This window comes from Salvia splendens, chromosome 1 (genome assembly GCF_004379255.2).
Source record: "Salvia splendens isolate huo1 chromosome 1, SspV2, whole genome shotgun sequence".
Lineage (NCBI taxonomy): Eukaryota > Viridiplantae > Streptophyta > Magnoliopsida > Lamiales > Lamiaceae > Salvia > Salvia splendens.
Genome location: NC_056032.1, coordinates 35899408 through 35912108, shown reverse-complemented (window position 1 = coordinate 35912108; position 12701 = coordinate 35899408). Strand labels below are relative to the sequence as shown.

The window sequence follows — 12701 nt, the reverse complement described above, 5'->3', positions numbered from 1 at the left end:
TGATAGAATAGCTGCTCATGATACGGATGGGTGAGAATGGTGAGGGAGCACCGGAGCAGGAAGCCAGTCTAGTCTCGAAAGATTACTGAGAGGTCGTTCGGTTTGAAAGATTATATCTCATGATTGAATACATATTATATTTGGTTTAAGAGATTAAATTTCACAACTTAATCTTAGATGGATAATCATATGATAATGAATCATAGTCAACCCGCTTTAGTTAAAATTATTTCATAGATTAAAATCCTAGATGGATAATCATATGATGATGAATCATAGCAACTGAACAACACTCTATTAATTCTACCATGCCTTTGCATTTTCATATTACTATCTCCTCCGTTTCATTTCCTCTTTCACTCCGTTGTACCAAGAAGAACCCTAATATTTGAGGACTAGAATGTCCGAAGCATACACCAATATTTCGATAATATTTTTGTCTAATCAACAATCGTACTCATTGCAATTGAAGTCGAATGTTTTTTCCTTCTTTTCAAAAGATGATCACAATGGTTCCTCATTTATCCTCGTGGTAACTTGAACTCCCCCTATTGAATGGAGGAGGCGCATCTTACTATCTAAACTGGAACTTCATCGTTGCAATGGAAGTCGAGGTTACTAGCTAAGAATTCCCACAATAAATCATCTCCAATATATTTCGTGATGTTGCATGCAATAACGATTAAAGAACAACAAAGAATTATGTGGTTTGGCAAATGCGTATCCTATGCCCACGGGCAGAAGAGTATCTCTATACAAAGAAGGAATATACGCAGATTAATCCAGAAGATAGATTCCCCAACTACTAAGAATGAATTTCTTTGCGCACAAGACCAACATTTATACGATGTAGCTGAAAAATGCTTGACAGTGTCGGGCCATTGGCCTCGTGAATAAGAATTTTTAAAGTTAATATAGTTATTATCGGTTAATTGAATACTCCCAATTATTGGTTAAATATCGTTTTATGAATAACCGAATTTTTAATGAGTTAAATTTCAATTCTCTATTTAGGCAATTTTTTATTTGGTTATTGACTATTTTGATTCAAACTAACCCAAGTAGAATATATGAGATGTTTCATCAATCAGAGTTACCACACACCTCAATAACATCCAAAATTTCCATTCCTTCTCCCGAAATTGGAGTATTATTCAGTCTCTCAAATTCTCATGTCACATAAATAAAGGAAAACTCTTGACGCCCCCAAAAAACACAATATACAGCACACAAAATGAAAACCTGATGTCAACAGCAAACTAACTACCTATGCTCTAAAAGTTATGTGGACCACCTAGGGCCACGTGTCGCGCACCGAGTTAGGATTGTCACATGTGGCGGCCAATCGGTAACCACATAATATTAGAACGTTGTAAATCCTCGGATCTATTCTGATCGGACGGTGTAAAGGCCCCGCTAACCCTCGGTGGGTGATGTCTTGTCGCTTTCGAAGAAGTTCAATCAAAGGGCAAGCAATAACGATGTGGCCACATGTGAAGGGAAGCGACCTGATTAATCGTGCGCCTAAGATTTTCCTCCAGTTCCACCAACCAAACAAGTTGATTCGCATTCTCACAAACCACCGCGCCCAGCCCAGCTGAATGAATTCCAATCCGCCGCCCTCCCAGCTCTCCGATGCCTCCGCCAAGAAGGTCCGGAAGCCCTACACCATTACCAAGTCCAGGGAAAGCTGGACGGAAGAAGAGCACGACAAGTTCCTTGAAGCTCTCCATCTGTATGTTTCTCTATTTCTCTATGTACTTATGCATCTTTGGTGTTTAACTTGTTTACAACTCCAACGTTCATGCTCAAATTCAGATTCGACCGTGATTGGAAGAAAATTGAAGATTTTGTTGCCTCAAAGACAGTAATTCAGGTGCCAAATTCATTTTATTTAGGCATTTATTTTCAAAATTGGTGATTTCAGCAATCTCATTATATTCTATATTTTGTATCTGTATATATATAGTTATAAACAAGTGCAAAAGATAATTAATTAACTTTCTGAAAGATCTGGGGAATTTTGTGGCATCACCTTGCTGTATGAAATTGAAGCTTTAAATCTTACATGTGTAGGAATTATGGTCTCGATTTGGTGTTTCTAGTGATTGGCTCTGAGTACTGAACATGATTTCATTTGAACTAAGAAATCTTACTTACATGTGTAGGAATTTATGTGGATTTTTCTCGTTTGATGTTTTGAAGACGTAAAATATTTATGAAATGTTTGTTGACAGATTCGGAGTCATGCACAGAAGTACTTTCTAAAGGTTCAGAAGAATGGAACAGTGGCTCATGTTCCTCCACCTCGGCCTAAGAGGAAAGCTTCTCATCCATATCCACAGAAGGCACCCAAAAATGGTTGGTTCCTATGTGACAAGAAAAATACTACTATTACTGAGCCTGAAGTTTGTATTTCTGAAATCCTGAACTTGCTCTTCTCTTACTGTTTTTGGTAGTTTTGGTGCCCCTGCAAGCATCAATGGCTTGTCAGTCTTCTTCTGTGAATTCTATAGCACACGGATATCCGACATGGGAGGAGGCTTCGGTGCTTGTGAACAATGAAGTGCCTGGAAGCATGCCATCTGAAAATGAATACAATTATCTTGGAGTTGAAGGTTTGTATATAATCTATTACTAATTGTTGCTGTTGGGTGTGTATGATTGTCATAAAAAAGGAGAAAAAAGGAAAATAATGATGTACTTATCAAGTGAATTTGCTCTTATTATGACATGTAAACATTACTGATTCAGCTGATATTGGATCAAAGGGGGTTACAACTATTAGTAACTGCAGCATGAATGCCTTTGGAAGTTCCCCGAGAGCAACACCAAGTTCTGAGTTGCCAAATCAGGGAAAGCAAGGCTCTATTCATGGTAAATTTACAAACCTTGCTTCTAATTCATTCTAGTTACATTATCCCGTTCTGATTCCTCTCTTTCATCCTTTTGGCCTCCAGATATTTATTGTCGTAATGTGTTTTGAGTCAAGCAGCCATATTTTTTGTTCTCAACTTCTGCTTTGTAACATTACTAATTCACTTTTTGTTGCTTATCATTGTTGTGAATTATGAGAAACTTCTAGTTAGTACTGCTTCCTTGGAGGTTCAAATTATTTTTTTCAATCAAATCAACCTCTTAGTATACTATGCGAAATGGATAAATGAATGCATCATACAGTATCATATGACCTGCCTATAGGTTTATCAATATATGAGGTTAATGCCATATTTGTCTTTTCAGGTATTCCAGATTTTTCTGAAGTCTATGGCTTCATCGGTAGTGTCTTTGATCCAGATAGCAAAGATCATGTACAAAAACTCAAGGAGATGGATCCGATAAATTTTGAAACTGTAAGCTCATATTAGCTTGATGTGGGTCATTTTCTTGTGAACTAATGATGCAGTTAACATCTTGAATATGAAGTCAAAGTGTTATGTATTCCTTCTTGCGATACTATATAATTTCCATATCAAAATGAGGATATTTACAACTGGACATACAACTGAAAATATGTGGTTGAGAAGCGTAATAATGACCATCTCATGACATGGACCATCGATACCTAAAACAAGAGATGCAACTAATTCTATGCTACAAATAAAACAAAGATTAACAATACTATCTCTGCTGTGGTTCTCCTTTCCCCATTCCCTTCTCTTTTCAGTAACATGAATGGTTAAGCACCGTTAGGTATACTTTTCCCTAGTGTATGGAATGAGGTGGTTGGGTGGGGGTAGAGATGGCTGGGATTGTTGTCTGCTCCCAGATGCTTGTAGCCAAGGCTCAGTTTGTGTTCATTACTTGGTATTTTGATGTGGACCTGTAAATGTAAAGTTATTTTGCATCACGTTTATTGAAAAATTGTATATATAAAAGATTAATTGCTTTACATTGATTTGCAGGTCTTGTTATTGATGAGAAACCTGACCTTAAATTTGTCCAATCCTGAGTTCGAACCAATTGTAAGTGTGCTGCCTCATCTGGTTTCCCCAACATTTTATGTAGAATTTTCTATTTTGCCTTCAAGAAGTGCTGTGCTTTCTGTTTGAGACATTGCGTTAAATGTAGTAAAATGAGCCATTTATATTCTAAAATTTACCTAGTATGGTGGATAAATTATTGACAAGATGATAATTTTTCTTGAAATTCTCCTATTAGTTCATTAGGGCAGGCTATACATATTGTTAAGAGTATTTTGAGCTGATACAAACACTCCAATGAATCAATGAGTTCAACGGAGGCACTTAGAGGTTGGCAATAGAAGGATCAATTACAACGAGCAAGAAGCCGTTGCATGGAGCAGTTGGAGATCAGTTACACAAACTGATCTTACTCTATCTTACACTCCCTATAAATATTGCCGTAATCCAAAGAGCTCATTGAGAAGAAACGAGAGAAAGAAATCAGCTGAGGGATCATAACAACAATCTATGGCTAGAGTGAGAGATACACACTATCTTTGTGAGGAACTAGCTTGTATAGTCTTCGGTGTGATATGAGTTCATATGCGAAGAGGGAGTAGCTTGTTCTTGAGTGTGTGATCTTGTTGTATGATTGTAGTTCTTGATCGTGATTGAAGTAAATCGATTCGTTATTCTCCCGTGGACGTAGGCTTACGCCGAACCACGTATATCCTCGTGTTCTTGTTGTTCCATTTCGTTTTTGCTCCGATCTCGATTTCCAACAAATGGCGCCGTCTGTGGGAAAGAGGAGAATCGTTGGAAGAAGTCAGAGATCAGTTTGAAAATGGATGGGCAGCGGTCTTGGAGAAGGAGATTGCGTTCTTGATCACGTCAGTTGAAGGGGACGAAGGTGTGGTCGGTTTTGGTTCGTGCAGCTTTGAGCGATATTGTTGAGAAGTTTTCTGCATTGGCGATTCATTGTGGAGAGAGCTCGAGGGTTCATCGATCAAGAAAGAGGGAAGTTCTTGGTGATCGTTGGTGTAGCTCGCTCAATGATCGTTGCTCATATTGATGGTCCATAATGGGATCGAGTATGGCGATATGCAACTCATTTCCGAGGCCCATGATGATGTTGATGGATATTGAAGCCCACAAGAGCCTTGATGAGATGATGATCAGAGGCGGAGCATACCTCTTGGATGATGCAATGATGGTGTTCGACGAAATGCCGGAGAGTAATGTGATTACTTGGATGATAGTGATCGCTAGGCACGTCGAAAATGGGCGGTCGAGCTGGCAGAGGGCGTTGAAGGTTTACGAGTGGATGAATCTTCGCTGTTGGTAAGCGCTGAATGCTAGGATGCTGGCCACGATTCTCTCTGTGCTTGGGAAATGGTGGTTGCGCGTAAGGTGTTCGATGAAATTCGGGAGAGAAATGTGTTTTCCAATTTTCGATGATTTGGAGAGTTTGCAGGGGCTGTGATGATGTCGCTCATGAGTTCCAGCAACGACGACCAGGTGGTACCGCCGCTACAATGGGAAAGAGACACCGTCGAAGAAGATAAAATCGCCGGTTGCGAGTGATATTTCTTTGCCCGGAGCTTTCGAATTTGGCACAGTAGTTTCGAATGTGGAAGTTGGTCGAGTTGGCGACGATGAATCAGATGACACTAGGTTTATCAGTAATGTGAGTGATTCTAGAATTGCGATTGAGAATGAAGAATTCTTGTTCCACGTTCTATCCGGATAGGCAAGCAAGAAGGCCTTGTCTTGGTGTTTTTGGGGACAGCAGCTATGGGTGGTTCGATCCGGCGGAGTTGATTCCATTTGAGGAGAATTTTGCCCAGAAGTCAATGCAAACTACATCCCGGTCAATCATTAAGACGGTGGAGGAAGCTGCGGACGAGAAGGCCAGTGGAGAAGTGTTTGAGGGATGCGAAGAAGCATAAGAGCAACGTCGACGACGTCGTGATCGTTAGCGATTCGAGGAGGATCCCGAAGGGGCAACAGCCATGTTATTTACTTCAAGATTTTTGTTTGCGTTTGTTGAATTGTCCGTGGGAGAGGTGCAACAGCCGTGTCATCTTAAGCGATGAAAGTGGTAATAATCTTGACAGAAATTCGGTTATCACTTATGAGGGATGTGTGATATCTCTAGGAATCAGCAACTCCAATTCTGAACGGGGAAGATTCAGATTAGGTGGAGGTTTTATCGTCCGGTGGAGGCGATCGTCCGGTGGGAGCATTGTGGCTGATCAAGGAAGTGATAAAGGAGGATCTGGGGATGATTCTTGGGGATGATTCTCGGAGTCAGGATGCTGACAAGAATAGTCAAGATTGGCGCTACTCGGACATGAGATCGACAAAGAACAAGATGATCGAAAGAAGTGTTGTATCATCTCAAAAGGTGGAGGATTGTTAAGAGTATTTTGAGCTGATACAAACACTCCAATGAATCAATGAGTTCAACGGAGGCACTTAGAGGTTGGCAATAGAAGGATCAATTACAACGAGCAAGAAGCCGTTGCATGGAGCAGTTGGAGATCAGTTACACAAACTGATCTTACTCTATCTTACACTCCCTATAAATATTGCCGTAATCCAAAGAGCTCATTGAGAAGAAACGAGAGAAAGAAATCAGCTGAGGGATCATAACAACAATCTATGGCTAGAGTGAGAGATACACACTATCTTTGTGAGGAACTAGCTTGTATAGTCTTCGGTGTGATATGAGTTCATATGCGAAGAGGGAGTAGCTTGTTCTTGAGTGTGTGATCTTGTTGTATGATTGTAGTTCTTGATCGTGATTGAAGTAAATCGATTCGTTATTCTCCCGTGGACGTAGGCTTACGCCGAACCACGTATATCCTCGTGTTCTTGTTGTTCCATTTCGTTTTTGCTCCGATCTCGATTTCCAACACATATCATAAATCAGTTGTTTCAGGTTTATAATAAGTATACTAAAATCAATCATATGACCTCAACAACCAAGAGTATACCTCAACAATAAATTTTGCAACTCCAGAAAATTCTTGATTATTCGGTCTGAATCCCACTACTAACCACGAACCACTGGTAATCCAGAACCTTGCTTGTACCTTTCCACCAAAGTTGGGAAGATCGAATTTGACACACAAGTGTTGATCACACACACAATTTCACCTTGGCTTCATCGAATATAATTCCAAGCTGGTATTGTTAATAGAGTTCTGCCTATTATGTAAACTTGAGGCATTTGTATATATCTGGATTATAAAGTTCTCTCGCATTCCTAAAGATGATATCTCAACGTCACTAAGTGGTTTACATATATATGTTTGCAGAAAGAGGTGTTATCATCATATGATGTCCATGTGAAGGAAGTACAAGTTTCACCTGGCACTGTGATCAGTGCTGAATGAGCTTACCGGCTTACCAGAGAGGATGACGTAATTTAATCTGTGTATAGTAACAGCTGAGGCATATATATGTTGTCTGAGTCTCTCTTCGCGGGCACGTAAGACCTTTATATACAAGGTAGAAACAGCCGGCCCAAATGACACCAGAGATGACAGGAATCACCGGCTTGATTTGTGTGGACGAGCAGTTGCATGTGATTCCTCGGATCTCTTCTTTTGCCTCTGTTGTATAGAAAATTGTTTAGGTATGAGCATGACATCGTTCTCACCGTGCACTGCAGTCTTTTTCTGATTGGCTGCAGCTATGTAGATAAGTGAGATTGTAGTTCAGCTCTTGGTGTAAACTTTCTAGTATTGATAGTGCATCTTGAAGGCTGCTTATATGGTTGACTCAATCAAACTTATAAATGCGGGTGATGTTTTTTTCATGGGAATCTGCAACCGCTAGCCAAACTCGCTTTCCCACTTTTATTAACAATGACATAGTTATGTACTCACTTTCGCTTGATCTTCTAAATACTGAAAAATGGCCAAATTCCATTTATAAAATATGTATGGTTATAATTGTGGAGTTTAGCAACAATGTACAGTTCTTAAGATCATACTATCAATACAGTAGTACTCCGCATTTCTTTTCGGCACAGAGATTAAGAAAAATTGTATTAAATGAGTTAAGGAAGACAAAAGTAGGAAATGAAAAATGTTGAGAGATGAAGAGAGAATAAAGTGAGAGAGAGTAGAGTAATTGAGAAGAAATGTGTTGAGAGAAATGACTCCACTACCATGGACCGTATCAAAATGGCACTCAATGTTTTTCTAATTTGGGGAGGATATTAATCCTTTCATAGCATTTTTTTTCTAATTTGGGGAGGATATTAATGTTTTTAATGTTTTTAAAATGGCAACCTTATTTTTAACATTAGAGTTTTAGGAAAAATGCGTTGGTGTGCACCATTTATTTATTAAAGCAAACCTTTTTAGTCAAAAAAGTATACTTCCTCGGTCCCAAAAAAAATGGTGAAAGTAGTATTAGCAAATTGTAAGGTCCATATTATTAATAATATTTAATTATTTAAAATCTTTTATAATTAAAAATTAATCTAATTTTAGTGGATGTCTTAAAATGCTAAAACTAGTCCATTTATATTTTTTATGAATGAAGGAAGCAAGTATCTAATTGATTTCAGAATTTATTTTATTTATACACATATCAAGCGTTAAGAACTAAGTTAGTACTCCTCCGTTCCATAGTAGTGTGGTCATTTTGTCATTTTGATATGTTCCATAGTAATAGAGTCATTTCTTTTTTAATAAAAGTGAACATATTTTTTCTCATTTACTTTATTCTCTCTTAATCTCTCTAATATTTTCATTTCCTACTTTATTCTTCTGTTATTTAATTCACTTAATATAACTTTTCTTAAAGTGTCGAAAAGAAACGTCTCCGAAATTGGGAAGTACTTGAGTAGTAGGCCTTCTACAAATGAGCATTACCTGGTTCGGGTTGAAATGCTTCTTGGATTAATCCAATAGAATTGGGCTTTACAAACAGTAAAATATAAATAAAATAAAGGTGGCACTACAATGATTTGTATATTCATATCGTAGATATGGTCATTTTCGGCAATAGATTAAACTTACTGAAACTACTCCGAAATTTCGAAGACACCACCTACGACCTTATCAACAAGACAACTAACTCAAATAAACTCCAATGACCTACCCATTTACTTCATATTATAAAGACTCCCATCTAGAGATGCCATGGTTCGTAAACTGGCGGTTCCGAACCCGGTTTTGAGAAAGGCGGAACTGGAACCGAACCGTGAGGCTATTTCACGGTTCCGGTTCCGGTTCCGAAACCCCAGTTTTCGGACGGTTTTCACAGTTCCGGTTCGAAAACCAGCGGTTTTCGCGGTTCGTTTTTTTATTTTTTTTATTTTGCTATGTAATTTAAAATTTGGACTTATACAATAAATTGAAACAAGATAATGGATAATTTGAATTGAAATAAAACGAATAAGGTGAAAATCATATCAATTTTATTGAATTTGAGTTGTGACGGACAACGATACATTACAATTTACAATACTAGTATACAACAATGTGATATAATTTACAAGTGTCGTCGGAACACAAATAAAAAAACATGAAATGGGGGGGGGGGGAAAGGGAAAAATTGAAAAGGGCTTGAGCTCAACTTAAACTTTCAAAGTTAAACTCGTCAAATTTAAGTTGAGTTGCCTACGTATCCACAATTTTATTGAGGAATCAAAGCTCACGTAGTTCTCTTACCTTGCTTACCTTTCTGGTCGGCCGTGCTCGCCATTCACTACCCCCGTCATTGATATTGTTGAGCTTGAGCGCCCTCGCTTCCGACCTCGTCACCGCCATCGGTGGAAAAGTCTTCACCATCACTCTCTGCACGGAGTTGAAATCCGGCTCTTGTGCTCTCATGTCCGCCTTTGCCCAATCATCAAGTAACATAGTGGTTTCCATGTTTTTGGCAGAGAGATTGCTCCTTTTGTCATCTAAGACACAATCGTCGACACTAAAAGCTTGCTCAACGGCGACGGTGGAAGCGGGAACGGCGAAAATCTCCTTAGCCATTATCGAGAGTATCGAAAACTCTTTGTCATGTGTTCCCTATCAATTAAGGACGTCAATTTGTTGAGTAGGAGGACCTGCATCTTGAAAAATAGAGCGCGATTCCAAATATATATCTAACTCACTAGTAGCTCTAGTCCTATTGGTTGTAGCACCGTATATATCTTGCAATTGTGATGCTACGTCTAGATCAATCATGACATTGCTATAGTTCCCGCCACCAAAATCAAATGTAGAAGGATTAGGAGGAGCACGTACCTGGTGAGTGGTGTTATACCGCATTTCATATTCCGCGTACAGAGCACGAAGTGCACTATCTAACCTTAGTTTGATTTCATCAACATTCGGAAGACTTAGTTCGAAGCATTCTCCTCTTGCCAAGCTCATTTCGCGAAGTTGAGAAAAATCCAAATCGTGCAAACAACCATAGTACATGTCTAAAATTTTATGAACACCATGCAACTTCCACTTTGGATCCAAGCATTTTGCAATAAAAAACGCATTTGGAATACACGCAAAATATTTCAACCATTTTTTAACCATATAAAACAAAATAGTCCTCAACTCTATGAATTGAGTATTTTTCACACATGTCTTAAAACCAATTGCCACATACATGCAATGCTCCAAAACGCGCACAGAAGTAGGATAATAAACACCGGATAACTCAATAGTGGCATTTTTGAAAGCTTGGAATAATCGAAATAAATTCATGATGTGATCCCAACAAGAGGGTATCAAAAGCAAATCAGAAGGAACATGCGGGCAAGTTCTAAAAAAATCACATAAATATTCAATGTGGTTCAAGGTCGACTCCAACATATCGTACGTCGAGTTCCAACGAGTTGAAACATCCAAACGAAAATTGGTGTACCTGCACTGCTTGCTATGACAATATTTCTTCCAAGCTCTACCAATAGGAGCTTTGTTATGAATCAACTTAACAGCAGTTCTAATAGGATCAACATACTTTTGCCACAAATCGATCGCATCTTGAACACACAAATTCAAAATATGAGCAATACATCGCACATGAAAATATTTGCCATCAATAACATGAGAACATGCACTGATGAGTTCATCTATACTAGCAGTGTTAGCGCTAGCATTATCAAAACCAACGGAAAAATTTTTATTGAGCAATTGCTTGTGCAGTGTGTGGTGCAGAAAATTCCCGAAATGCAATCAAACGTTTGTTTAAAGTCCAACTGTGATCAACGAAATGCACAGTGATGCCCATATATGAATTTTTGCAAAAACAATCAGTCCACACATCAGAGCAAGTAGAAACTATATGACCTAAGTTAACAATAAACGTACCTAATTGCGCCTTCTTTTCCAAGCATTGTCTAACAACAGCTCGAGTCATAGAACTTCGACTCATTTTTCTTGCAGTGACATTATAAACTTGTCGCATACTCAACTCAAACGCATTATTATCAAAAGCATTGAACGGAAAATGTTTCATCGCAGCAAATCTAGACATCACATTAAGAGCATTTTTGTGATTATATTTTAAAAGAGTATTGATACACATACCTAATGTTTGGGATGAACCCGTTCCACTCCCGGTCTCGACTCCATGTTGAAAGTTGAGTTGAGTTTGGGTTGGAGCGATACCAAACTCGACCGGATGCGCTTTCTCCATGTGACGGGTAAATGTACCATATCCTCCACCCTTTCGGAATGTGTATACGTTTTCGCAATAGTTGCAATACACATTACAAATGTCCGGATTGGTACTATCTCGTACCTTCTTGAAATGTTTCACCATGATGTTTGAGGTTAAAGACCTTTTAATTGGTTTAGGAGGTTGAGGAGGGTGTCCACGACCACGACCACGACGACTCCTTGGTGGTGGTGGCATTTCTTGAACCTCTTCCGCCTCTTCCTCATCCTCCTCCTCGTCATCATCATCATCATCGTCGTCATCAAGATTCACAGGGGTTGGAATTTGTTGAGAATTGGCCATATCTTGCTCTTCTCGAATCTATAAAATAATATTTGTATTGTAAATATCAAATAGAATTATGAACAATAATGTAATGTGATTCATAATTAATAATATTAGTAGATAATAATTATTAACCTCCCACACATCCATGTTCCTTTGAGAAATCTCATCAACAACGGATTTTCGACTTGGCCTCTTGGACTTTCTCTTTTCCTTATCAACACGACCTTTTCGGGATGAAGACATCTTGATAGTAACAAATTATATAGTAGAAATGTGGAATAATATATATATATATATATATATATACCTATATATATATATACACACCTATATATATATATATATATATATATATATATATATAGGGTAGTGTTAATCTCCTTTTCCTCCCTTAGATTTAAGTTCCTTCTTAATATCAACCATTAGATTGATGGAATGGATGGACTAGATGAAGCATCACAAAATCATCCTGTGTTGCATTATTAAACTCATTCTGTGCATTATATGGGTATAATTGTAAAAACGTAATGAGCGAGATTTCAGCGTGCTTTTCATAAACCTTCCATCTACCCACTCTCTCTCTCACTCCCACCGTCGCACTCCTCAAACCCACGATTCAACATCGTCTCCCTGAATTCCCCCTCATTTCCAAACCCCAGCAGCCACTCCAATCCACCGGAAACCAACCTTAGTGTCGATTTTCGCTGTTAATTCAACCTTCCGCCGCCGTTTCACTGTCGAAAACTCACTCCCTTCGCGCGCGACTTCCAGTTCGAGTCGACAACAAGGTAGGGTTTTAACGCTTCAAATTCTCGTAATACCCACTGTTTATCG

At 38.6% G+C, this 12701-nt stretch overlaps 1 protein-coding gene across 3 annotated transcripts; it reads left to right on the top strand.

Annotated features, from left to right (window-relative positions):
• Positions 1-1480: 1480 nt before the first annotated feature.
• On the top strand, positions 1481-7737 carry LOC121748452 (protein REVEILLE 8-like). Of its 3 annotated transcripts, none has more exons than XM_042142841.1 (8): positions 1481-1735; positions 1819-1876; positions 2238-2361; positions 2460-2618; positions 2755-2877; positions 3244-3353; positions 3906-3965; positions 4162-6769. In XM_042142841.1, the coding sequence occupies exons 1-8, from the start codon at positions 1602-1604 to the stop codon at positions 4189-4191; spliced, it is 798 nt and encodes a 265-aa protein (XP_041998775.1). In that variant the 5' UTR covers positions 1481-1601; the 3' UTR covers positions 4192-6769. The 3 variants fall into 3 exon arrangements, with proteins under 3 accessions (XP_041998775.1, XP_041998759.1, XP_041998767.1); XM_042142833.1 differs by lacking the exon at positions 4162-6769 and adding an exon at positions 7229-7737 and having other exon boundaries at positions 1482-1735; XM_042142825.1 differs by lacking the exon at positions 4162-6769 and having other exon boundaries at positions 3906-4149.
• The last annotated feature ends 4964 nt before the right edge of the window (positions 7738-12701 follow it).